At 31.2% G+C, this 27,958-nt stretch overlaps 1 protein-coding gene across 1 annotated transcript in view; it reads left to right on the forward strand.

The window, feature by feature from the left end:
* Window positions 1–511: 511 nt before the first annotated feature.
* Window positions 512–27,958, forward strand: part of LOC115888442 (sodium/potassium/calcium exchanger Nckx30C) — a 127,056-nt gene continuing 99,609 nt past the window's right edge. The window contains exon 1 of the mRNA XM_030908187.1: window positions 512–1,270. Coding sequence (XP_030764047.1) covers window positions 512–1,270 — 759 coding nt within the window. The remainder of the gene's footprint in view (window positions 1,271–27,958) is intronic.

The raw sequence follows: 27,958 nt of genomic DNA on the forward strand, positions 1-27,958 counted from the left end.
ATTATTTTAATAATTTAAGCCATAAAAGGTTACGTTTTTTGTAAGCTCTACAGGAGAACTAAACAGAACAACGAACAGTAGCTCTAGACAGAACGAATACATGAAACACACCGTGCTGTGTGTTTTTTTAATATTTGACTGAAAATCTCTCAAATGCATCAAAATCCCTCTATATTATAAATATTAATAGATATAGACAATAATTAAAAGTTAATTTAAAGCGAGTTTTATATTTGGTTTTATAGTGTTGTATTATAGTGGTAAGATGTAGGATTAGAATAACAATTATCGAAGATGAGCACGAAAGCACGTGAGCGGTGAGCGACGTTCGGCCCAGCCTGCGGCAGGGACGTCTCGATTCCCGCGTAGTTTGGGGGGTGCCGCGGCCGGAAGCGCGTAGCGGCGCGCGCGCCCCCTGCACTGGCGCAGCCTGCGCGCTGCTATCGAACGCGGCACGGAGGCAGTCCGCGCCCGGCTTCGCTGCGGCCATGACCGACCAGCTGTCCGCGCTATGACCTTTCGCATGCCCGTGCTCTGCTGCGTGCTGCTAGCGTTGCTGGCAGCAGCACAACACGACGACGATGCCAATCTTCTGGACGAGAATGTCACGGTCGAAACCACCTCCTACTTCGTGTCTTCGCCCGTTCCGCCACTCACACTCAATGCCTCCTCTCATAAGAAAGAGGATCCCCTCTTTCCCAAGGATCTGTTCACCGACGAGCAGCTCAAGTCCGGGGCCATAATTTTTCACATAATGGGCGTCATTTACATGTTCGTCGCTCTCGCCATCGTCTGTGACGAGTTCTTTGTTCCGGCGCTAGACGTCATCATCGAGAAATTCGAGATCCAAGACGATGTGGCGGGCGCGACCTTTATGGCAGCCGGTGGCTCTGCACCTGAGCTCTTCACCAGCGTCATCGGCGTGTTTGTCTCCTTCGACGATGTAGGTATTGGGACCATTGTCGGTTCTGCAGTATTCAACATCCTATTCGTTATCGGAATGTGTGCAATTTTCTCCAAAACAGTTCTAACGCTCACCTGGTGGCCCCTTTTCAGAGACTGCTTTTTCTACTCGATCAGCTTAATAGCGCTAATTGTTTTCTTTAGAGATAATAGAATTCAATGGTACGAGGCCTTGATTTTGTTCAGCTTTTATATTGCCTACGTCAGTTTTATGAAATGGAACCAGCCGATGGAACGGCTCGTTAAAAAAGTTGTTTACAAGAACAAAGTTACTAGAGTGAGGTCTACCGATCAACTTATGCCAACGGTAAGTAGGTTCATACAATTTAATAGTTTGTATGTATGGGCGCTTATTTACACAGATTTTTATATTATGTCATAAATCCATATTATAGAGAATACTTCTTAAATTGTGTGTCTAGTAGCCTGAAAATAAAGCGATTATAGATCACGTGACTTTTTGAATTTATCCGATATAGGTAATATAGATGTAAAATTTGTTTAAGCTAGTAATCTCTTGTCACTTCGACCAGCTTCAATCTTTAATGGGTGACTCTAATCTCTAAATTATCCAGTGAAGTCCAAATTACTTGTAATGGTATATGTATTTGTGTAGTAATAAGCAGATTAATCACGATAAACATACTACTGGTGTGCTACATACAGAACAGAATTGCGTAGATTCTGCGCAATGCATTAACTGGAATACATATTTTATGTGGCGGCATTTGTTTATAAACTAGTTCCCTTATTATACATTTGTTCTACAAACGCTTGTGGTCATTTTCAAAGATTTTATGCACGAAGTAGAAAATGTCGAATTGTTCCATATGTAACAAACCATACACAGGAAACATGTATAAAGGTTATATATAACATAACAACCTATTCAGTTCAACCATTACTGTGTTTATTTTCCTACACATGCGAGTAGTCAGCGCAGCGCACCAGTTTCGATTGTTTTTTTTAACTAAGCCTCAGTGAAGACTCGAATTGTTGTGACGCGAATATCTTGGAAACAGCAAATTTAAGTATAAAAGACTAGAAGTGACGGGCTGATACTTAATAGGCTATGTATAGTATAGGTATGTGAATTCTGTATATAATATTGGTGTACGGATACATTTATTGTAATTCAATTTATTGTTTTCTTTTATTATTATAAATTAATTTTCTTGTTTATGTTTCACTGTAAATAAAACAGATTCCCGCTATATGTTTTATACCACATGGTATCAAAACCTATATTAGAACATAGCGATAGTGTGTCGTGCATTAAGCTAAGTGTTATGGATTGTCGTTGAAAAATAATGATTGAAATGAGAAAAATCTTAACGCGTACTCTACTCCTAATGAACTTTTTTAAATGTCGCAAACGCCCCATTAATGCCAACTGCTATTTATACCTTTCAACTCTTATTGTTTTTTTTTAATTATCATATGTATTTTCTGTCATTTTTTGGATGTCATTTGTTGAAATCGTCTCTCCTTTCGTGGATCTACTTTAAGAATTAGTGTTTATTCCTAATCTAAACAAGAAAGCACATTTTTTCTAAATTGCCGTGAAGTGTCAAGAATCAAACATTTTTTTCTATTTATATTTTTTTTAGTATTGAACCTACAAAGTATAATGCAGATTTACATATATTTCACAATGGTTTGAACGTGTTTGTTATAGTTATTTACAGTACAAGTGTGTTTATGAACATGAATACGAGCGTGAACTATTAGAACGACGAGGTCGTAGACCGAGTCGTTCTAATCACACGAGTGTTGTAATCATGTTTAAACGCAGGTGTCATGTACAACGTTTTATCTACAACCGAAAAATAAGAAAATGCTGTTTTATTTTCGTTTATTAGTCGCCCACCTTTAACTATGACATTTGCCAAAATTTTTTAATTATATTTTTTTTTCTGAAAAGTCAGTTTACACTGTCAAGTAAACGCGAGCACTTTTTGCCCAGAAAAATAATTTTAAAAATTAGAATTGTTTTGAAGAAGTGTAAAAAATGTGTTATTAATATTTATAATAATTAGTAGTAGGAATTTGTATCAAAAATTAATATATTTAGATGTCTGGTTGGTTTTTAGTTGTTATAAAGTAGTTGTTTTCAATTATTATAAAAACTAGTTGTGTTATAGATTCATAACACCACTAGTTGTGTTATGAATTAACGATTTATTTTTTTTGAAATCTTAAGGCGGATTCTCACGACTCGTGTACTTGGCAAGTACGCCAATATTTGCGTACTTGGTCAATGCCACGAGTGACAAATAACTGCAGAAGTGAACAGCTCACACGACATGGCAAGTATATGCTAATAACACATGTTTGTACAAGTACACGAGTCGTGCGAGTCCGCTTTTATAGATAAATAAATGTATTTTTATTTACGATTTTATTTAGATAAAAAATATTTATATCGAAAATTGACATTTTTTTATATCATTTTAAGTAGCACCAGCACAATAAATTATATTTATTAATTCATCAAGTGTTAAATTTAGTGTGAAATTAATTACACAGATAAATGAAACAAGTTCAGATTGGAAAAGACCCATAAGCACAATGTAAATACCTACTATTTGGCACTGTTCTTGCAACGGACGCGATCCAAAGCTTTTGGTAATTTTGGAGCGGTTTGACATTTTCTGTAATTATATATATCGGCAGATATTTTTTATTCAAATTTATCATTACTTTCCTTTAATTTCATAAATAAAATACAATGAGTTACATATAACACATGTATGAAACACCAAAAATATGTTAAAAACCTGTAAAAACAGGAGTGCGAAGCGTGAAGAAAAAAAATATGACCATAACACAGATTACCATAATATAGTCTGTCCCTTTGGTCTGTCCATCGAGAAGATCCTTGACAGAGATGTGTCTGTCATTTTAATTTCAAAGTAGTTTATTTTATTTTACAAAGAAATAAGTTGGTACAACTGGAACGCATAGCAGGATATATCTGGATATATTTAAAATTTGATTGACAAGATGACAAGTGATTACTTCAAAATATTGTGAAAAAAACTGTATAAAACTGAAAAAATGTAATCGAGTTATTTTATTTAATAAAAACGGTATGTGTTAATACAAAACAAACAAAAACAAGACACTACATACCAAAAAAATATGAAAAAGAACTATTATTTACTTTCAAGCTTTATGAAACTACCCGCATTTATGATTATATTTATCAATATAACTTATGTACAAATACAAATTTGTAATATTCCACAGGAATAAATAAAACAACATAGGTAAATAAAACAAACTACCTATTTTATTAATAATAACACCTACCAAATTTTATACCTTAAAGGTTGATTAATTAACTTTAATCTTAATTTTTTTAAACCAGTACCTTTTGACATTATTTTTCTGCAGTACTAAAATCCATTATTTACCTATCGTGTGATGTCGATATTTTACAGCTACTCCAGTTTTTAGTATGTGTTTAGTTTGATCCAGAGGTTTGATCCTTCTACCATATACGAGATGCACTTATCTACGACGAAATGGTATTATATACAAACTTTATCGATGGCAACTTCATTGGTGAATAAAACTTTCTACCTGAGCAGCGAGTATAAAACCATAAACTGTGCTCTGAGTCTACAGTTAATTTTCATTCGATTTTTCCTCCACTTGACTTCAAAAGACACAAAACACACGTAATAATACGAATCAAAATGCATCATCTTCCAAAACGCAGGGTATTTAACAAAAGTTGACACTAAATTCTAACCTATAATTTGGCAAGACTTTGACAAGCGTCAAAAATGACAAAAATCTAAAGACGAGTTCATACGCATCGGCGTCCGTTTGTGGTTCATCTTTCCGTCAAACCAATAAAATTGAAATACGATCTGTCATTTTTTAAATAAACCAATAAAACTGGTTAAAAACAACCAGACACGACGCATGACGGATTTATATTTAAACCCATCCATAGATAACTTAAAAATTATTAGAAACTTTTTTAGTAAAATAAATAGATTGGTATTGGACGTCATCTGCTTTTCTTCTGTCACCGTCTGTCGAAATCTTACCTGAGAAAAAAAACAGAGTTATACCTATAATATTTATTTTAATGTTGGATCATAGTTAAAAACTTATCCCCAAGATCAATCTTTGGAAGTCGATGTTTTATCCTACGTTGGTTTTCGCAGTTCACACAGCAGTGTTTATGTTTTTTTTAATGCTACTTTTTCACAATTATCAAGAGTTTCGCGTAAATATAGGTAAAATTAAACTCTTAAGATCGCAATTACTTTGAAAAAGAACGCTTTATACAAGTTTCGGTATTTTTTCAACAAGAACGGTTTACATTTTTGAGATTTTTTAACTCTTGAAGATATTGACCTTGACAAGAGGAGGCTTCCTCTTCTTGCTTTCGGTTGTTCTTTATTGATGAGCAAGACCAAGACTAGCGTTTTATCTGCAAGACCAAGACCGACCATGCAAGACTGATACAAGAGCAAGACTAGCATGAAAGACACTTGCGGTCACACACGCTATTTACATATCATTTTTTATAGACAATAATTTAAAAAAATAACGAAATTTTTATTTACTTAACCCTCACCCTTATAATTTTTTTTTAAATAAAAAAATTAAGTATTTTTTGTTGAAACATACCGTATTAGTTAAGTCGTTCATGTTTTTTGAATAATTCAAGTACATATTTTATAATTGCCCGAAAAAAAATCGGACCATCCTTTACAGGTGGTTTTTTTCGTGAATCTTCAGCAGCATATTCTGGAAATAAAAATAAGTAAAAAAGTTATATAAATCTCCTAATATGCTTCTTTTCGGAGCCACGTGGTGTAGAAATTTGATTTTTATTTCGATTTTTTCCAAATAATTTTTGAACTAACGCCCATATTTCGATGAGGATTGGTGTCTGGATGCATTGTGACATGATAAATTCGATATCAATGCCAGTAGGACTGCTACTTGTAGGAATCACCGCATATTTTTTAACTGCTGTGAAGTGTAATAACTTTTTGTACGTATCTATATTACGCTACTGAGTAAAAAAAACATACATTTTCGCCGTTTTTACGTGGAAAAAGGTTTCTTGGAAATCAATTTCTTCAAATCGCTACGAGCAGCCGTTCTCAAGATATTTGGAATCGAAATTACCGACATGTCCTCATTAACAAAAAAATAAACATTTTGATTTGATAGTTGACTGTAATGATAAAAGTGGGAACTCTTCATGTTTTATAACTATTAATTATATTTTTTTCTGGAAAAAGGGCGATAAAACAGTCTCAACACTGTTCAACTTGTTCATGTTCTTCGCATTGTTCATGTTCTTCGCACCTCGCTCAATCCTACGATATCCCGTTTTATGTTCAGGAGCTCTTCTTCCATTTCTATTAATTTTTGTTCAAATAGTAAAGTTCTGGTATTAGGAAGCTATATACAGGGTGTCCCAGGCTGAGCGTGCATTAGAAGTTTCTAGAGAATCTTAATATCTAGATAGGAGCTTTATTGCACATCATTGTTTTACAACGAGATCTATCGATTAAAAATATTTCCAATATGGCGGCACTTCCGGAAATACCGGTTGACAGCAACTTTCTTATTTTAAATGAGTGCCCCCATTTTTTATTATATACATATTTAAATTCTCTGTAAAATTCTATGAATACTGATGTTAAACACTCTCTACCTAACATTAACCGTTATTGAGAAAAGACAAATATTTAAAATTTTTGGAAGAAAAGAACTACCTGTCAAGAAAATTTATATAGCCTAAAAGTCAAATTTAGTGATTACCATTGTGACATAAAGAGAAAACATGTGGCTATCTATTTCAAAAATTAAATTGTTTAAATGTCATATAATAATTGCGGTAGCTGTCATGGAATTGAGCGATTAAAAAATTATCACAAATCATTTTTTTCAAATGGAAACCCATTTTTTTATTTCACTAATGAAGAGGTTTTTTAATTCGTTACTTTTTAGTTAAAAAGTAACGAAATAGTTATACATATTCCTATAGCTAAAATAAATCGTTTTTAAGTTATTTAATTTGAAAACGTATATTTTTCGTAATTTTATCTAGCTTTCTTTGGCATTAAGTGTCAAACGGACAGACAATTTATTTCCATCTGTCAGAAAATGAATTATTACATATTTGAATTTCCTATATAATACTGCCGGCTCCCCTTAAGAGTTTAAAAAGTGTATTTATAAAAATATATTTCGTATTTTCGCTCTTCAGCAGGGGTGGATGGGGAAGTGGAAACCGGCCCGGGAATAACAGGCCACCGGCCCAAATCCACAAAAACAAAATCACTATAACGAAGAAACATATTTTATTTATTAATATATAAGAGAGTGTTTCGCTTGTGCGAAAAAAGCTCTTTTGCCTCTGGTTTAAAAAAAATTAAATTGGCTTGATCAAAATTTTCATAAAAATCAATATTGGGTCGGACATCTGAATTTTTACCACAAATTGGCTCAGTTTTACAGGGTTCTACTGCTTTATTCCCATTATCGATAATAGTAATTTGATCTTGAATAGGTTACGATTTTGAGTCAAGATTTTGAGAAACTTTAAGACTTCCTGATTCATTCAGTTCAGTTGGCCCAATCCTCTGTGAAATACATTATATTTAGCTTTTCAGGTATATGCTTTCTTATTTCTTACACATTGTAGAAAGAAATTCTCTCTTTTCTGGTACAGCAGCAGCCTCGTGGTGTATACGTGTTTTTAACTGAATGAACCGCGGTCGCCATTAAAACTGCTGCGTTTTTAGGTTATTATATAGTTCTTATCACTTTTCCTCTATACTTTTCTACATTTGGCATCTTGTATAATAATGCCATGTCTCAAACGAAAAAAAAACCTAAGCAATACCTAGGTAGTTAGGTATTGCCTAGGTTTTTTGGGTATAGGTACATTTTTATCCACTGCCTACGTAGCAGTGGATATTAATGTGTTCTGAGGTAATGCTATGTTACAGTCCATAATATGAATATTTGGATTTTCGAGACATATTTTATCATCTAATCTAGTTTAAACTTTTCTGTGCTGTCTCAGTAATTTTTAGTAATTAATTTTAGCAACATTTTAAACAACAATTTAGACTTGGCTTTTTGTTCTCAGACATGCCTAGTCCGTTGCCAATTCAAACCAAGCATAGAGATAGAGATAGCCATCTTCATATCTTCATGTTTTCTCCGTCAACCGCAGAGTTCGCGTCAAATTCATCTACCTTTTTACCAAAGGGGAGCTCAAAAAATATTACATCGAGGCCCCCATTTATCAATCTACGCTAACGTATTCTTAGTATACACTTAGATCGAGACTATATAAATTTACCTAATGCTATTCATTCTTTTTTCTGCTGCCAGTCAGTCAAATTTATTAGTTATTAATAAAAATAATACTTAGTAGTAAAATTATAAAGGGTGAGTCTTAAATAAGTGTAAATATTTTCAGGGGTGGTATATTTCGACCCCAAGAACACGTCTATGAGATTTTTTTGGCAATAAAAGATGTTAAAAATCGTGCATTTTATTTTAAAATTTTCCTGTATATTTTAAAAACTTTTTAGAACTTCCTGTTCACTGCAAATTTTCCCACGGTATAGTTTCTTAATCTCTGATATTACGGCACTAAAAGAGATGCAAAAACAGAGAAAAATAGGTGCCTCATTTTTTTTAAATAAATCTTTTTTTTTTTAATTTTCAAACTTTAATAACTCGGTTGGACTTATTTGAAACACGGTAAAGAGAATAGATTATATTTATTTTATTGAGATCTACCAGCCCTGAACATATTTGCATTTATAGACTAACCTTGTATAATAAAAATCTTCAAACCGAACAAACAACAGATTAGATGTTTATTAAAATTATAACTGTCTCAAAGAAAGACATCTTAAAATAGTTATTTTACAAATTGGTGTTTATGTTGCAGTGCAATCAACTGACAATTATACTGATGCAAATTGATTAGTTAGTTATGGATTCACTAAGAATCTTACATCTTTAGTTAGAACATTAACCATTTAATTTTTGCTAATCCATTTTTTTTTGAGCTCCGATCGGGACCGGCCCACCTGGAATTTTCCCGTTCTCCCATATGGCCCATCCACCCCTGCTCTTCAGTGATATCCGAGGTGATATCTAATAGTTGATATTATTAATAATATTTCGTATGATCGAAAAAATAACAGCGCAAAGTTGGCTCGGAAATGATGCTGCTTTTTGAACAAAGCGCCACAATATGACATGGCCAGATCTATTGTTTTACATCACATGACGTTTAAAGCCATAGAGGCTACTGGTTAAAATCAAGAAAAATATACGCTTTAAAACTAAATGTTAAATAACTTAAAAACGATTTATTTTAGGTATAGGAACATGTATAGTCAAAAAGCAACGAACTGAAAAGCTTTTTCACCAGTGAAATAAAAAAGTGGGTTTCCATTTGAAAAAAAAATGATTTATGATAATTTTTTAATTGCTCAATTCTACGACAGACCATTATTATATGACATTCGAACATTTTAATTTTTGAAATAGATAGCCACATGTTTTCTCTTTATGGCACAGTGGCTGTGGTAATCAGTAAATTTGACGTTTAGGCTATACACATATTTTTGACAGGTAGTTTTTTTCGTTCAAAAATTTTAAATATTTTTTTTCTCAAAAACTGTCAATGTTAGATATAGAGTGTTTAATATCAAAATTTCTAAAATTTTACAGAGATTTTAATTTTAATTTTACAGAGTATGTAATAAAAAATGGGGGCACCCATTTAAAATAAGAAAGTTGTAAACTGTCAACTTCCGGTATTTCCGGAAGTGCCACCATATTGAAAATATTTTTAATCGATAGATCTCGTTGTAAAACAATGATGTGCAATAAATCTCCAATCTAGATATTAAGGTTTTTTAGAAACTTCTAATGCACGCTCAGCCTGGGACACCCTGTATAAGTTGTGTTGGGCGAATTTTTATCTGTCCCAGATCCGATGAGGCAGCCCTTTATAGAGAGGTGGGATTTGCCCATCTGGCAACGTTGCCCTTCGTTTTTAAAATTCGCCATTTTAGGGGTGTTTGGCCTTATTCTTCCACGCTGACCATGCGAGTTGGAAGAACGTATGGTGGTAGGAAAGAAATAATGGGTGTAATCTTTGGATAGGGAGCTTAAGGAAAAAAAACTTAAGATTGGACACTGGTTTCCCGGATATGGAGTAGGGAGCTGATAAACCGAAGCTGGCGTGGGCAGGGGCGCGTTCCTGAAGTGGGTCTGTCATCTATTGGGATTTTAGATGGGTACCAATCTGTTTCCCTAGTAATTAGTATGTAGAAAACCATTACTTGTAGCAATTTTCACCGAGAGACCTTTTTACGTAAAACCAGAGAAAATGTATGTTTTTTCACTCAGTAGCGTAATACAGATACGGACAAAAAATTATTACACTTAAAAAACTTAAGAAATATTATTCTTACTGAAATAATACAAAAACCGAAAACATTAACAATCTTGAAGCCTCTAAAAGAAATATAAAGAAATGTTGCTAACTACTAATAAAAAATCAATAAACGTTAAAAATCTCAAATACAAAAATTAAATTATTAATTTGACAGGTTGAAATAAAAATAAATTTAATAAAATTTATATATTTAACGTTTAGATAACAAAGTAGTACTACTAAAATGATAATAATAAATCAATACCTTTACAGTCATTAAATGCAGGGTTGGCATGATTTAAATCAAATGATTTAAATCAAGTGATTTTTTTAATTTTAATCATGTGATTTAAATAAAAAAAAAATAATTTTATTGAAACTTTATTATAAATCAAAAAATAACTGTAAAAGTTATAAAAATGTGTCCTAGAAAACTATAAAAAATATTTCTATAACAGATATAACAGATAATAAATCGAAAAATAATTGTAAATGATATAAAACTATATAAAAGTACCTATTCATCAATTTAATTGTTGGACCGATTTTTGAACTAATTTCGTGTGAATCCATTAGACCGCTAAACGCAAAGATTTATTTTAAAAGTGACAAAAATCGCTGTTCGAATACATATCATTCGCAAAGTCTAGTGCCAGAATCCGTTCTTCTGATATAGAGACTAAATCTTCATTCCCGAGAATCTATAATCGTTCTCAGAAAATATGTTGTTTTATATTTTTTTTTTAAACGGTTGTATGTTTCCAAATTCCTATTGACATTTTGATCTGCAGTAAGCACTTTGGCGTTAGATAGATAATACATACTAATTTCATTCTCGACTTAAGACTATTTCCGAACAATAGTGTATTGTTTTATTAGGAGTAAAAATTATACTTTTTTGACGATGTTGTACCTGTGAAGAACCATGACGCAAAAAAAGTACATTTTTACTCCGAATAGAACATACTATTTTTTTAAACATTTCAAAAAATAATTTTTTAATAAATTTTAAACATTGCAAATAATATAAACATTAATCGAGCAACAATTTGTACACTTGTTGAATTTGACACTTAATCACTTTTTTCATCCTTTTGATCTGAAGCGAACGACTTTTTTTGCTGAATATATTGGTGACCTATGTGAAAAAATTACAACGCCCCGTAGACTTCTTAATGTTATCAGTATCGGGGTATAGATTTAGCCATTTAGGATAGGACTTTAATTGGAAATAAGTCCTAGTCATTTGGAAATCCGATTTAAATGTTGTTTTGAATTAAAATAAAAAAAATCTGATTTAAATCAAAAAAATCTGATTTAAGTAAAAAAAATCTGATTTTTTTTATTTTTTTTTTAAAATCACGATTTTTTCCAACCCTGATTAAATGTATTAATATTTTTCAATTGTTATTGTCTTTTTTATAGAAAATTAAAGAATTTAAGTTTATTATAAATTCTGTCAAAATCCATTATATTTCTATATTTTCCATTTAAAATATTTTTTTTCTTTTTTTTATTTTGCATAGAAATCAATGAACGATAAATTCAAATGCAGTGTGTACTCTGAAAATAAATCACAAAAAGAATGATACTTCAATCAAGATTGAAAAAATATGTGGCGCCCCCATGGCGTCCCTACAAGTAGCAGTCATACTGGCATCCATATCTAGTTTCTCATGTCAAAAACACCCAGCTACTTGATTTCAGAAATTATTTAGACTTGAGTTCAGAAATTATTTAGAAATTAAAGAAATAAATGTGGAACTTTTAGACCCTGTAATCGCATTTTAGGACATGCTTTTATACGAACTTTTTTACTTATTTTTATTTTCAAAATATACTGCAGAAGTTTACCGATTACAATTTTGACCACCCTGTATATTAAAATGGACTCTGCGGAATTTACTATTAACGGTATCTATACGGAATTTCACAGTCGAAATAATCAGAAATGTATTGTATAAACGAGACGAGATGTTATGTATCCATTGCAAGTGAAAAACCTTGTTGCGGTTCGAAATACATTTAGGTTTCGTTTTCTATGTCCAACGTTTGAACAAAGCGGCTTTATCCTAGAATGACACATTTTCCAGGCCCGCTAGATCCTCGGCATAGTTCTGCTAAATAATTGAAACCCGGTCATGCTTTCAGTGCATATAATGTATTTTACGTATGGTATAATGTGTTTATAACGAATTTATATATTTTCTGTAAAAAATTTATAGTACGTTTTATCATTTTGAATACAAATTTATACAGGATAACAATTTTAAAAGTGATAATCTATATACTTTTAAAGTAAAAAGTATTTTATATACTCTTTGTTTAGGCATAAAAGTGCTTTACTTTTATGCCTAGGCGTTAAAATGACTTTTGTATACAGGGTGAGTCTTAAATAAGTGCAAATATTTTTAGGGGTAGTATATTTCGACCCCAGAAACACGATTATGAGGTTTTTTCCCTGAACAAAAAATTTTGAAAATTTGGAATTCCATTAAAAAAAATTTGGAAACTTTTTGTTTTAGTTAATAAACATAATTTCTTGATAATATGGCAACATAGGTAGTAGATTAATTTTACAAGAAATAAAAGCCAGAAAGGATCCAGTGGTTGTCAAGATATAAGCAAAAAATATTTTTTTTTGGAAATTTTCAAAGTAAAATAACTCGGTTATTTTGGACTTATTTGAAAAACGGTAAAGAGAAAACATGTTTCTTTTATCGAGATATACCAGCCCTGAAAATATTTGCACTTAAGTAAGACTCATCCTATATTGTCAATCACGTCGCAAAAACTAATACTTTTTTGACGTTTAAAAAAAAACAATTTATATGTAAATATGCGTTTTTACCAAATAATAAAATTTTGAAAATGATATATAACTCGGATATATATCATGTGATAGGATATTTATATAAGTATCATATTTTCAAACCCTGGTTGAAACATTGGTCTACTCGATATGTATTTGAGACCGTTATGGAAAGTTATTTATCTAAGATTAAGTCAAAATAATTAGTTTTCAAAAATTTTGCTAATTTTTAAACACTGATATCTCAAAAACTACTCTTTCAAGATATTCCTCTTTTTTTCTACAAAATTGAAAAAAGAAAGCAACGAGTTTTTTTAACGATGTGTCACAGTAAGTAGATTTAAAAGAAAATAGGGTAGCTATCCTCCACAGTGGCGGACTAAGCCTGTCGGAGGCCCGGGGCGGCAAAGCTAAATGTGGCCCCCGGTCTGCACATTTTGTAAAGATTGAATGACGTATGAATAATGGTTGACAAATTTCAAGTATTTATATACTGTACTAATTGTAATAAAAATCGATATATATATATATATATATATATATATATATATATATATATATATATATATATATATATATATATATATATATATATATATATATATATATATATATATATATATACAGGGTGCCACAGAAATAAGTGCAAGTATTTTAAGGGGAGGTAGATAAAAGAACCATATTTTTTTTTATTGTTTTTCAAATAAGTCCAAAATAACGGAGTTATTTTACTTTGAAAATATAAAAAAAAATTGCTCTTGTCAATTTAATCTAATACCTATGTTGTCATATTAACAAGAAATTATGTTTTTTAACTAAAAACTAAAAAAATTCACGAAGTTTTTAATTGTTTTTTTCGAGAAAAAAACCCTCATACGCGTGTTTCTGGGGTTGAACTATACTACCATAAAATACTTGTACTTATTTCTGGGACACCCTGTATATTACAGTCAGTATGTCCCCGGATTGTCTTTACAAGAGGAAAAACTTTTTAATTATTGACTTTTTGAAAAAAATGCGTTCATAAGAATTTTTGCTTGTTGTAAAATGTCGTTTATAATTTTCTAAATATCCATACCGTTTTAGAAAAAAATTAAAAAAAAACATAAAAATGTAGCTTTTTAATGTAATTTTTCCCCCAAAAAAATCTTAAAAAAACTAAAAGTCCTAAAAATTAAAATGCTATGGTAATATAATTTCGATTTCATTTTTTGATAGATCGTTATAATTCATTTTGATTAACGTCATATTTTTTGATGTTAAAGTATCACATTTTCCGATAACTATTATCACCCTTTCCGTATTATTGAACTAAATAAATTTTGTGCTTCTTTAACATTTTAAAACAGCAAAAAATATAACTTTAATTAAAATTATGTCAATAATAATCTGTCAAAAAATTATCACGAAATTATGTTACCATAGAAAGGCGTTTTATTTTTACTAGTTCAAAAATTCAACTACATTTTCATGTTTTTTTTTATTTTTCTCTAAAACGGTATGGAAATTTGGAAAAGTATAAACAGAAATTACCATTTTAGAACAAGCAAAAAATTTTATGAAGACAATCCGCGGACATACTGTAGATATAAATATGTTATTCATCGGTAGTGCCGTTTTTACGTAGGGACTCGACGCGCGACGGGCCCGACCAAAGAATTAAGGGCTCCCTTGAAATAGCTTCAAAAAGGTACCTGTCAAAAACGATAACATAATTTTTTTAATGCTTATAATAATACATTTAAATTGAAAAACAAATGCAATTTGACGTAATAAAACAATCCCCGAACGAATGTTTACATATATTTAATGGCAATTTATGATGACATAGTGATGGGAATACCGGTTCCACATATAAGCCGCGTTACTTTCGCGACCGTTCCAGGTAAATACCGCGATTTTGTAAGGGGTACAAAATTTTGTAAGGGTACCCTTACAAAATCGCGGTATACTCCTATATAGGTCCAAGAATAAATAATAATTATTCGAATATAAAAAATAATAATTATTCGATATTCTAAACAAAGAAAATTACCCCTTGATTTAATTTCGTAAATAGAAAAATGCCATTGACAATTACTGGGGCCAAATTATTGATAATTAAGTAAATATATGCTTCCATTTATACTGTGTTTAGTTTGCGTATACTTGGTGTGGTTTGCATACTCTACTACAAATTGCTTTATAACTGAACACATATTGGCCCGTTTGCCAGTTGAATAAAAAATTACTTATTAAGATTTGGAGGACCGCCTCTATCCGCCCCCCCCCCCCAAGTCCGCCACTGATCCTCCACCGGGTGGTTGGAGAGTTTCAAAAAGTTTTTTTATTTCCTCTTCAATCTCCCGATATATTATTTTCTAAGAGATATTTGATTGTCTAAGAGATACCGCCGATTGACATTTCACAAAATTTTACCCTATAGTCTAGACGCTAGGTATTAAAAATTGACATTATACTTGTCAAAAATTAATACTAATTAAGAAAAATTAAGATTAAAAAAGGATAAAACGTTTCGAGACAAACAAATGTGTCTAAAAAATTTTTTTCTCGAATTTTAAATTACTCCGTTTAAAAATTACTTTTACTCAATATAAAAATAAATTACGACCTTTTTGAGGTCAACTGGCAGTAAGCGCATTTAAAAAATAAAGAAGAGTACGGGCCCAGTAAAAGATGACTAGGGCTTCATCTCGCCAAAATTATCATTGATTGTCATTCTCCAGCTGTCTTTGACGCCGTTTTTTTCCGATTGTATATGGTATATAAAACGATTGTTAGCACACTTTTCTGCGATTAAAATATTATACCGGGTGATTCTCAAATGTGACTCACCCCTATAACTTTTTTAGTTTTTCAGATAAAAAAACGATATTTGGTGCGTTAGCATATGACATTAATCAGGATTGATTGACGTATTCAATTGTTTTCGGTCACTTTCTGTTTCAACGGAATTGACTACTACTTTTGATTTTTAAATGACAACCTCTGAACTGTTCTACTTTATTCGATAGAAATATACATTCTGAATCGAATGACATATCATATGTCAATTTTTGACATTTTTACATGTGGTATATTTGAAATTGTTACATACGGTAAATGACGACAACTTGTCTGTCGTACTACTACTGTCGTTGACTGTCTGTCGTACCAAATTAGTCGCAAAAATGCTTTTTCCAAATATGCTAATAAGCCACCTTCTTTGGTAATTAATGGTATGATTAATCATTGAAAAAATTTAGGTATGATTAAAAATACGTTTTTGGTATCTTTTAACCGGCCCCCCAGAACAAGATACGAAAAACATTAGACAATCAAATCTATTTTTATATATATCACCGTCAATCACCCAGTAAGTATTATTAAAATATTTAGGTGGAAGTTCGTTAAAAAATTTAAACGTTCAAGCAGGGAAATGCCCAATAAAAATTCTTAAGGGAAATTACAATGGAATTTATTTCTTAAAGTAAAAAACTTGAACATAAAGTGTTTTAATAGCTATATAAATGCCATAAATTCTAAATAATAATAGATGTTTCAAAAAAAGATTCCTTGTTGACCGAAATAAAAATTAGATCGATAACCATTTTCGAAAATAAGTACATTAGTTCTTAATTACTAAGGGGAATATAATAGATTTTTTGGCTAAAAATAAGTCTGAATTGACGAAAAGTTTGTTAAGAATGAATTGGCGCAAAGCTCCAAAAATTGTAGCAGAATAATCAATGAAATGCTAAACCAATTTTCGTGCTTGATTGCTTGATTGCATTATAGCATGAGCACTAAATTGCCGGTCTATTTACATTTTATTACAAGTTTAATAAATACGTGGTAACTTTACGTATGATAAAACTGGTTTTAATTCTTGATAGTTATAATTAAAACTCTTAAGTTATAATTAAAAATCGGTCTGGATCCTGTCTTGCCACATGTCCTATCCATTGCCACTTTAGACTTGCCACTCTTTTAACGACATCTATTAATTTTGTTTTTTGACGTATGTGGGTGTTCCGTATTTTTTCCCTAATGGTGACTCCCAACATGATTCTTTCCATGGCTCTTTGTGGCTACTCGTAGTTGTTCTGCTCTTTTTCGAGTAATTGCCATAGTCTCTAAGCCATACGTAAGCACAGGTAGAATGCAGCTGTCGTAAGTCTTTTTCTTTAGGTTGATGGGCACCTTTCTATCCTTGAAAACATCGCTCATATTTCCAAATGCTACCCAATCGTATTATTACCGGTATTTCCAAGGGGTAGCATTTGGAAATACCGGTAATAATACCCACTACTGCCCACTAATACCTACTAATACCCCCTATTTCCTACTAATACCCACTAATATCCCCGGTTAAATTCAACTTTTCGCAGTCAGAAAGTTATTACTCACCTGGAATGAGAATGGGTTATAAACTTACCAATATTTCAAATAATTAAAACTTCGAAAATTTTTCGATTCAAAATAATGTTTATATCCAAATCGTGTTGAACAAAACTTCATAATATGATAAAATTACAATCGGTAGGAATAACCAAGGGTACAACGAAAAAAAACTACAAAAATACCTAATAAACGCAAACATGTACCAAAAACCTATTCTCCATAGAAAAATCGTATGTTCGATCATATGGTAAAACCGCTAAGAAATCAAAAAAGTGAATTGGCTTATTACAATGAAACCTAGAATAACACTATTTAGCTGTCTCTTTATATTTTTTTTCTATTGTAATTAGGTCATGCCTCCTTAAATTGAAAGGACCACTTCCTGACAGCTCCATAAGAGGACCTTATAAAAAATATATTTTAGTTCAACGACATCGGTGTCATCTTGCCTGGGCCGAGTAGGAGTCATCTTGACATCGAAATCAAATTTCTCATGTTAAAAAACCCACAGATACTAATTTTCATCCAAATATAGAATTCAGTTCAGAAATTATTTGAAAAAAATCGAAATAAAAATAAAACTTCTACACCGCGTATCTCCGAAACGAAGCATTTTAGGACATAAGTTTATATAGTAAACGCCACGAATGTTTGGGAGTGATTTATCCTTTGATGAAGTTCGACACGCGCGCTATAATTTTTACATTAAAAACGTAAATTTTTACCGCAGACGTAGGTTTTTAAAGGCCCGGCCTAATCATCTGCCTGCGCTCCTCTTACTTATTCTAAAATGTTTGCGTGATTGACAAAGACGATACTATATCGCGTTTCTTTGATTGATTCGTTTTTGTGCGTCAGTCCATTGGTGCGCTTGCAGTGCGACCAATGGGGCATTCCATTTTATATTTGTAACCAAATATATGTTTTGACAAGACTTTGACAGTTAAAACAACAAATTACAACAGATTATATATTGATTATTATATGATTTGAAACACCACGGCACTGGAATTAAGTTTTATGCGACCTTGAACAGATTAGTTCACATGGTAGCGACCGATGAATCACTCCCAAATATTCGTGGCTTTTACTACACGAACTTTTTTTACTTATTTTTATGGGCAAAATATGCTGACGAAGTTTCCGGAATACAGTTCGGACTACCCTGTATAATTGTGTTTTATCTCTTTCACTTTTATGTTCAGTCTATTAAGTATACTAGGTAGCCTGTTAGTGTGACAAATTGTTTTTTTTTTCTATCAATTATTGTATGCTGTTTTGAACAAAAATATTAAGGAAAAAGCAAAAATCTTAGATCGATCGCTTGACGGGCTCCCAAAATGACTGGCCTAAATTCCGGCTTATCAGTGTCGTTCTAATTTTATTTAAAACGTGTAAATATGTAACGTAGTGTAGACACTGTAGACTCAAAAATTAGTTTTGTTTTACATTGTAAATAAATGTTGGTATATAGTTATTAAAATTGTTAAAAAATATATTTCTAATAAAAATAGATAAATTATAATGATTATTTAATAACAAAAACACCAGATAATACCCTAATTAGTTCTGACAAGTAGCAAATAAAAGAGAAAATGCAAGAAAAATAATATAATTAGTTAATTCTAGGTGAATTTCATGCTTTATTGGTTTATTATTTAATACACGTAATGTGATGGTTCGAAAAAATGATGGTTGATATGATTGAAAAAAAAATTGGCATCAGCGATGGCTATGAAATGAAGATCATTGTCATTTTATATGCAAAATTATATGGGGATTGTCGTCCCAGCCAACTGGACGCCTTTTTTTCGATCATACGGTATATTAACAGAATGAAGAATTTTAGGAAACGGGGTTAATAACCGCGATCTTACAAATCTATTGTGTATTCCTCTTCCTTGAGTTATAAAGAGTTATAACTCATCATACAGTCTCAGGGCTTAGACAAAAGCCAGTATCTTAAGGCGGGTCGACATCAATAAAAATTTGCGTTGTGCGTTGTATTTAAAATTCAAGATAAATATTTGCGGCGCAAAGTTTAATCTGGTTAAATATTTTATCACATAAATTTTATTCTTTTGTGTAGTGTCGATGAATTCACTTGCGTCGAACGACTGTGTGCCGGAAAAACTACATTTTGGAAACGTTAATATTAATATAAGTATTTTGTATGGCTACCGTGCATATAAAAAATAAAATATGGAGTGGAGTAATGAGGAGGCATTGCACCTAATCCAAGAGTATATGAAGCATGACTTATTATGGAATCCAAAGCACCCTCAGCTTTTCGGTGAGGCGAAAAAAAGAATGAAGAAAAAAATGTCAAGCTTACTGGGATCGTTTAGAAGGGAAAAAGCCAAGGGCAAAAAGACTATCGGGACAGGAGCTGGTAAATTAAACGAAAAATATTAATACACATACAAATTTTACTGACATATTTATTTTATTACAGGTGCAAAAGAGGTGTATAAAACTAGTTGGTTTGCGTTCAAAAGTTTTGAGTTTTTAATGTTGTTGTTTAATAAATATGTCAATAAAATTAATGTGTATTAATATTTTTCCTTTAATTTACCAGCTCCTGTCCCGATAGTCTTTTTGCCCTTGGCTTTTTCCCTTCTAAACGATCCCAATAAGCTGGACATTTTTTTCTTCACCTCTTCCACTTCAGTACCACATGCTTCAGCTATTTTGGCCCATGTATCACCTTTTTTGATGTTGCTAAGAAGCGTAAAGTTACCGCTAATTTCTCTTTGACTGATATAGCTTTTCTAAAGTTGATGTCTTTCTTTATTATTTTTGGTCCAATCATATTAATAAGAACCTTAAAATCTGTTTGCGACATGCGAAGAAAACTAAAAAATTGTCCTGTTGATTCATCAGCAGCTAGTGTTCGTAATATTTTCGCCCCGCGTTTTGTCTTCTATGACGAACAGCAAACCTAAAGTCTGTACTAGGATGTATTTTAGGAAAATATTTTAACTTCTACAGGGTGGCTCAAAAAAGTGTTTGAGTATGTACCTCTATTGTCCAGTATTGTCTGTGTATGTACCTCTATACTTAAAAGCTTAGAAAAGTGTTTTATTTTTACATTTTTTGTCGTTTTAAATTTATTGTCGTATATAATAATAAATAATAATTATTATATCTTAAAGCCCTCATTAGATTCTACTATACTTAAAACTATGTCTTAAACCCTCATTTTTGACAGTTTTGTTTGGGGTTTAAATTGGCACATTTGATAGTGGTTTTAAATTTTGGCGATGGAGTTTCGTGATCTCATTTTATGTGAAGTATTTATTATCAGAGTATATGCTTCAATCGCTGCGACTACATAGATATGCTCTACGTCTAGCTTAGATACAATATTAATTATTATTATAACATTGCATTTTTGTTGCCCATACATTTACAAAATAAATATAAATATTCATGTACGAGGAAATATTCTATAAAAAATAATTCTCTGTTAACAATAACACCTATACAGGGTGCTACAAATTCGAGATACGAGCATTGGTATCTCGGAAAACGTAAGAGACACGAAGACGGTTAAATTGGGACAAAGTTGCGCCTTTAGGATGTTCACCAAGATGCCATCAAAAAAGTTTTAAAAATTTCAAGGATTGCTGAGTTTTTTGGAAAAAACGGATTTTTTTGAAAATCAATTTTATTTTTTGCTGGCCTTACTTTTTAGAAAATCAAAAAACTAATTGCATATTCTTATGGCTACTTTATTAGGGCTATATGATAGTGTTTTTAGATTTTCAAATTACCTGATAATTTGTGAGATACAGAGGCTAACTTAATTTTTTTAAATACGGACGTGCATTTTTTATTTGAAGTTTTTATTAAAAAAATTACAAAAGGAGCCAATTTAAAGATTCAAACAAATAATACCCAGGTCAGCAATTTAAAAATATTATTAATAACTTTTTTATTGTGATTTTGAAATCTCAGTGTGCGATCTAATAATATGCATAATGTTAATCGTAGTTATTATAAATAAATTAACTTCTACAAACTAGTTTCTAAAACTAGTAATGCTCTACATATTCGAAAGGGTTAGGTACCACCATCAATCTTATTTATAGCTCTTTGAACATATCTTCTTCTTATACTTCCGAATGCATTCTATACTCTTTATTGTAATGTTGAAATGTATTGTCACTTTTAAAAATGACGTCAAGTAATGCCCAATAATTTTATATTATTTTTTATTATTTAATTGCATTTGATTATCCGTATTCAATGTTTTACTCCACGTCATTGTTAAGTTTGAAAGCTTACCAATATTGTAACGATGAATAGATTATATATTTATAAAAAAATCCAGAGCCGGAAAAAATGCAGGTCCGTATTTAAAAAAATTAAGTTGCCCTCTGTGTCTCACAAATTATCAGCTAATTTGAAAATCTAAAAATACTATCAGATAGCCCTAATAAAGTAGCCATGAGAATGTGCAATTAGTTTTTTGATTTTCTAAAAAGTAAGGCCAGGAAAAAATAAAATTGATTTTCAAAAAAATCCGTTTTTTTTTTTCAAAAAACTCAGCAATCCTTGAAATTTTTAAAACTTTTTTGATGGTATCTTGGTGAACATCCTAAAGCGCAACTTTGCCCCAATTTAACCATCTTCGTATCTCTTACGGTTTCCGAGATACCAATGCTCGTACCTCGAATTTGTAGCATCCTGTATACTAAAATTTTCTTGTGTAAAAGTCGAAAACTTGTGCACGTCATATTAACTACTTACTTAGGTACAGAACAAAATAAATTCAATCACAAGTTTTAAAATTGGCATAACAAAATGAATTGCAAAATACAGGGTGTCCCAGAAATTAGTGCAAATATTTTAAAGAGTGGTAGATCTGGTCAAAATAAACATACTTTTTCTTTACCATTTTTAAAATAAATTGAAAATAACCGAGTTATTTAACTTTGAAAATTTAAAAAAATAATCGCAACATTTTGAGAACCGCCGGCAGATATTGCGAACTTCATTCAATTACCCGGATCAAGCCCGGATTTCGGTTAATTCGACGCACTGTGTTGCCATATGGACAAGAAAGTATATGTTAAAAAGTAGTATAGTAGAATCTGATAATAATAAATAATAACTAGCAAATTTTAGCAAACTGTAATCTTTAGCAAACGAGTCTAATACTCTACAACACTACACATTCCACAAAAAACAAACATAAATTATTCAGTATCCCACAGCACCCACAAAGTTTCTTCATTGGACCACAAAATTAAATTCTCAACAAAATCTCAAATCACAACTTTATTAAAGTCAATGACTAAAGAATACAAGGATCAATAACACCTAAGGCTAAATTATTACCATGCCTCCTTTTAGCAAAACGATAATATTACTAGTCCATTTGTATGCAAAAAGAAAACTATTTAAATCTTTATAAAAGAGTATACCATTAATTAAATATAACACCATTATTTCCGCCCATATACTAATTAATTACATACTTAATTGTGTTTGTTAATAAATTATTATAAATAAATGTGGATTTGAGTCAGAAATCAATATAATAATAAGTTATCAAATTAAAGACTCTGTTGTTATAAATAAGCATTTATTAAAAAATGAAATATCATTTTTAAGGTGTTACTTTTTATCACACTGTCTAATGCCCATACAAAATTCAGTTTTTAGTATTTGGAGCAATTATTATTAATCAACGCAAACAGTCAGTTAATTTAGTTTGAATACTGGAATCATATTAATTGGTCCCCTTTAACAAATATTTAAACAGTTTTTTCTATTTTTAATGAAATAAACGAATTATATCGACAATATTAGTATCTGTACTCTTTAAAAATTTGGTACATCTTTAAAAATAATCTAAAATGTCAATAGTCCATGGGTATATTGATAAATAAGTTCTAAATTACAAGAAAATGCATTTTCCACGGAAACTTAAAGAGATAGGTAAAAAATGGTATAATATAATTTGATAGACAATTAAATTGTGCATCTGATTCTCGTAAAATATACAGGGTGTTCCATTTAAATTAAACATGTTATTGCCGTTTGAAGCTAATAATTATTTAAAATAAATTTTTAGACACTCTGTATAAGGTAGTATTATTTTTATTATTGCAACACAATAACTGATCTGAAGAAAGCTATCTGATCTGAGCTATGAAAATTTTGTTTACAGCATCTTCCGTTTGACAAAAATGTGGGACAGGTTTGTGCAAACCGTACCCTTTTATCTTCACTAATAACGGAGATACCATATGATACCAACCTAAATGGGACACCCTGTACTATATATAAATCAGGGTATAGCTTTATCTCTAGACCCAACAAAAAAATAGACTAATTTATTTTGTACGGGCTTATTCAAAGTTCAAACGAACGACGGGGATATTTGTTTCATTATGACCTGATCTGTGGAGGATTATTCTTATGTTCATTTCTTAACTAGAATTATCGTTAGAATGTTCGGTATGATGCAACATGCCAACCCAAACCGTCAACTTTCGTAAATCCAACTGTATATATTTTGCGCATAGTCATTAACTAATATTCCTAGCAAGCCTCTCTCATTTGCATCCTTTTACTCTACACCTATTTCAATGAAACGACATACACATACACACACTGTGCCAGTGTGCTCTTTAAATTCTCTATATGTACTAAATGAATGCTTCATTGTTTCCAGCATCAAGCAGCAGCTCAAGCTCTGGTGAGTGAGAATAAACTACAGTAAATATTTAGTATTAAAAACTTTGATACCCTTGGAGAAATGAAGCCTTAAAATTTTTACTGCAATTTCACAAAATTGAAAATATTTCAAAAACGGTAAGGTTTAAGTATAATAAATCATAATCAGATTTACCTTTATTTTAATCGTAGAAACTAAAAATGTAATAATATACAGGGTGTTCCATTTAAAAAAATACAACTTTGATATTTTTTACTTATTTGGGACACTCTGTATCTTGTAAAATTATTTTTAAATTGTACCTCTAATAGTCCTTCATCGAACCCAAAACTTACAATTTGTAAAAATCTCATCGTTTAACTACAATACTCCGTGTCGTATGTGGTGAACAACCCTGTATACATAAACAAGGCTAATATATAAAATCCTAAGTGACTGACATACTGATTAATCACGATCCTGCTCAAACCACTCAACGTAAGAAGCTCAATTTTGGCATACAGGTTGATTCTAGGGTGTAGAGGTTCGATAAGAAGGGATTTTTCAAAGGGGGTGAAACAACCCCTCAAATATTACAATATTACAATATTTTTTATTTAAAAAACGGTCAAGTTTCCGAAAAAACGCTTAAACATGTATATTTTATTTTGTTTTTTACGTATTTTAAGATTTTTTAAAAATGTATACAGGGTGTTTCGAAAAATCTGGTCATTGATTAATCACGATCCTGCTTAAAGCGCTTGACGTAAAAACAAACTGAAAACAGATTGACTTTAGGGTGTAGAGGTTCGATAAGAAGGGATTTTTCGAAACTCGAATTCTGAGGGGGTGAAACTATCCCTCAAATATTAAAATATTTTTTATTTAAAAACCGGTGAGTTTTTCGGTAAAACTCTTAAACACGTGTATTTTATTTTGTTGTTTTACATATTTTAAGATTTTTTATAAATTTATACAGGGTGTTTCATAAAATATGACCATTGAGTAATCACGATTCTGCTTAAACTGCTTGACGTTTAAAGCTGATTTTTGGCAAACGGATTGACTGTGGGGTGTAGAAGTTCGATAAGGAGGGGTTTCTCGAATCTCAAATTCCAAGAGGGCGAAAACGCCCCTCAAATATTACAATATTTGTTATTTAAAAAACGGTTAGTCTTTAGGGAAAACGCTTGGACAAGCATAATTTATTTGTTTTTTTTTTGAAATTTTTTAAAAAATCATACAGAGTGTTCCAAAAAGTTGGGTAATTTCTTAACCACGATTCTGCTTAAACTGCTTGACGTAAAAAGCTTATTTTTGGCAAACGGATTTTTCGAAAGTCAAATTCCAACGAGATGCAACTACCCCTCAAATATTACCAAGTTATATAATAATATCGCCATAATGTTTTTTCTCATGCTGACATAAATATTAGAAAATTTTATTAAGTTTGTATGTTAATGGAAATTCTTGCTTTGCTTTATCGTCACCATTACAAATGATTAATTCGACGTGAACGAAGTCGCTGGTACACGCTAGTTTAACATATAAAATGACAGCGATCTTCATTTCATAGCCATCGATTACGCCGCGTTTTTATTCGATCATACGGTATTATTATATTTTTAATCAAAACCTAATTTTTACGTATATTTATAAATAGGGGAATACACTTTTAACAGGGTGCCAATCAAAAAGTTGCCGCACAACTATGTTTAATTAATAATAATAACTGATTTTTTTAGAGACGGCATTACGTTGATATTTTTTTTTGATCATTTATATGTCAAATTAAAGTTATTTTTATTCTGTGCATGATATTATAAGGGTGCCTATGAAAAAGTTGCCGCAAATAGGGGTTGCCACGATTCAAAGTTGTTCCTAATACTTTATACGGGCCCTGCAACAGTGCGTCGGGCATCTGTAGTTACTATCATAAAGAACCTACGAATTTTGTAAAAAAATCTAACTAAATGTACTAAACACATACTTTAGGTGTACAGGGTGTCCCATTTTGGTTGAAATCATACGGTATCTCCGTTACTAGTAAAGATAGGATGCGGTTTGCACAAACCTGTCTCACTTTTTTGTCAAACGGAAGATGCTCTAAACAAAATTTTCATAGCTCTCTTCGTTTCTGGGCTACAGAGTCTTTTCAAAATTTTGCAATTTGAAACAGTTCCCGTATCTCCGTTATTGTGAAAAGTATCGAGATGGTCAAAACTGATTCTTGTAGAACGGAACACCCTGAATATTTATGTCATATAATTAATCTTGCCATGAGTTCTCAAAAATATATATCACTCTATATTTATTTTCACTATTTACTGCAATATTTAAAAGATCATTTTTTTTATTAGTAGGCCGTGTTGGATAAACAAACAAATCAAAATTCTATTTACTAAAATACACATATTAAATTTTTATTTGGGACTGACATATTTTACTTTTAGACTATTACCACTGAATCTCTTAATACATTTTTTTCCTTTTTTATAACGGGATAGGTTTGCAAATATCAAAAAGCTTGCCTGATAGTACTTTTCAGGTTTTCGATATTTTTGTAGTAACCACGATTTATTTAATATTTCAAAAATCCCTAAATACAGAAATCGAGTACGGACAAATATGGGAATCAGGGAGGCCACCAAACGATGGTAATTGATAATTGATTTGGGAAATAATCATTTAACAAAATTCAAATATTTTCAAAGTTGTGAGGGGGAGCCCCATCTTGATGAAATTATATTTCACATAAATTAGCTAAAGTAATATGTAAAATTAAGTTTCCCTGATATACAAAGAATTTATTAGTGGCTGCCAAAATAATACAAAAGAGAGATAGCAGAATACAAAGACTGTATATATTCTAAAGGACTGTTCGATCGCGTAAAATCGCCGCTGTCGTAATCGCCGTGGATTGCTACGTCACGCGCTGACCAGCGCTCCACAGTGCGGCGGATGGTTATTCAGCGGGACAAAATCTCAAGAGCAATGTTTGGGACTTAAAATCTAAGAACGTAGCAAATGGTCTAATATATAGCAACTATATGGTTAAATTTATTTATTTATTAACAACTTAATTTATTAATAAATAAATACAAGATAATAAAACTATGATATTATTCGTACATGACACATAAAAACCGTATTGTAAACTATTGCCAAATACATAAAATTATGATATCAGGTGAAATACTTACAAAAAACTCTTTAGCAGTTATTTTTTAATTACTTTGTAATCTTGTGACACCCTCTATATTTTATTTTAAAAATATTAATTAAGATAGATATTTTAATTTTAATTTTAACACTCGGTAATTGTAAATTCATATATAGTAAGCATCTAAGACAATTTTTTAAACTCAGTGCCTTTTGATGGAGTTGTTTTGTTTTTATACTATCCGATTGAAATTAAATTTTTTGGGCATTCACCTGTTAAGCTTGAACTCCCTGTGACTGTGGCTACCTGTGTTGGTAACTATTGGTAACTCAAAAGATCTACATCATTCAATATATCGATATTTGAAAAAAAATGAAAACTTGATATCTGCAGAACAAAGGCACGAAGGATTTTAACAAATACTATACGTACAGTAGAAAAGTACATACCTTTGGCAATGTTCAACATAATTTGGCTTTGGAATAAAATGTATAAGCACTTGTAAATATT

This window comes from Sitophilus oryzae, unplaced genomic scaffold, assembly GCF_002938485.1.
Source record: "Sitophilus oryzae breed Bouriz unplaced genomic scaffold, Soryzae_2.0 scaffold_738_pilon_pilon, whole genome shotgun sequence".
Taxonomy (NCBI): domain Eukaryota; kingdom Metazoa; phylum Arthropoda; class Insecta; order Coleoptera; family Curculionidae; genus Sitophilus; species Sitophilus oryzae.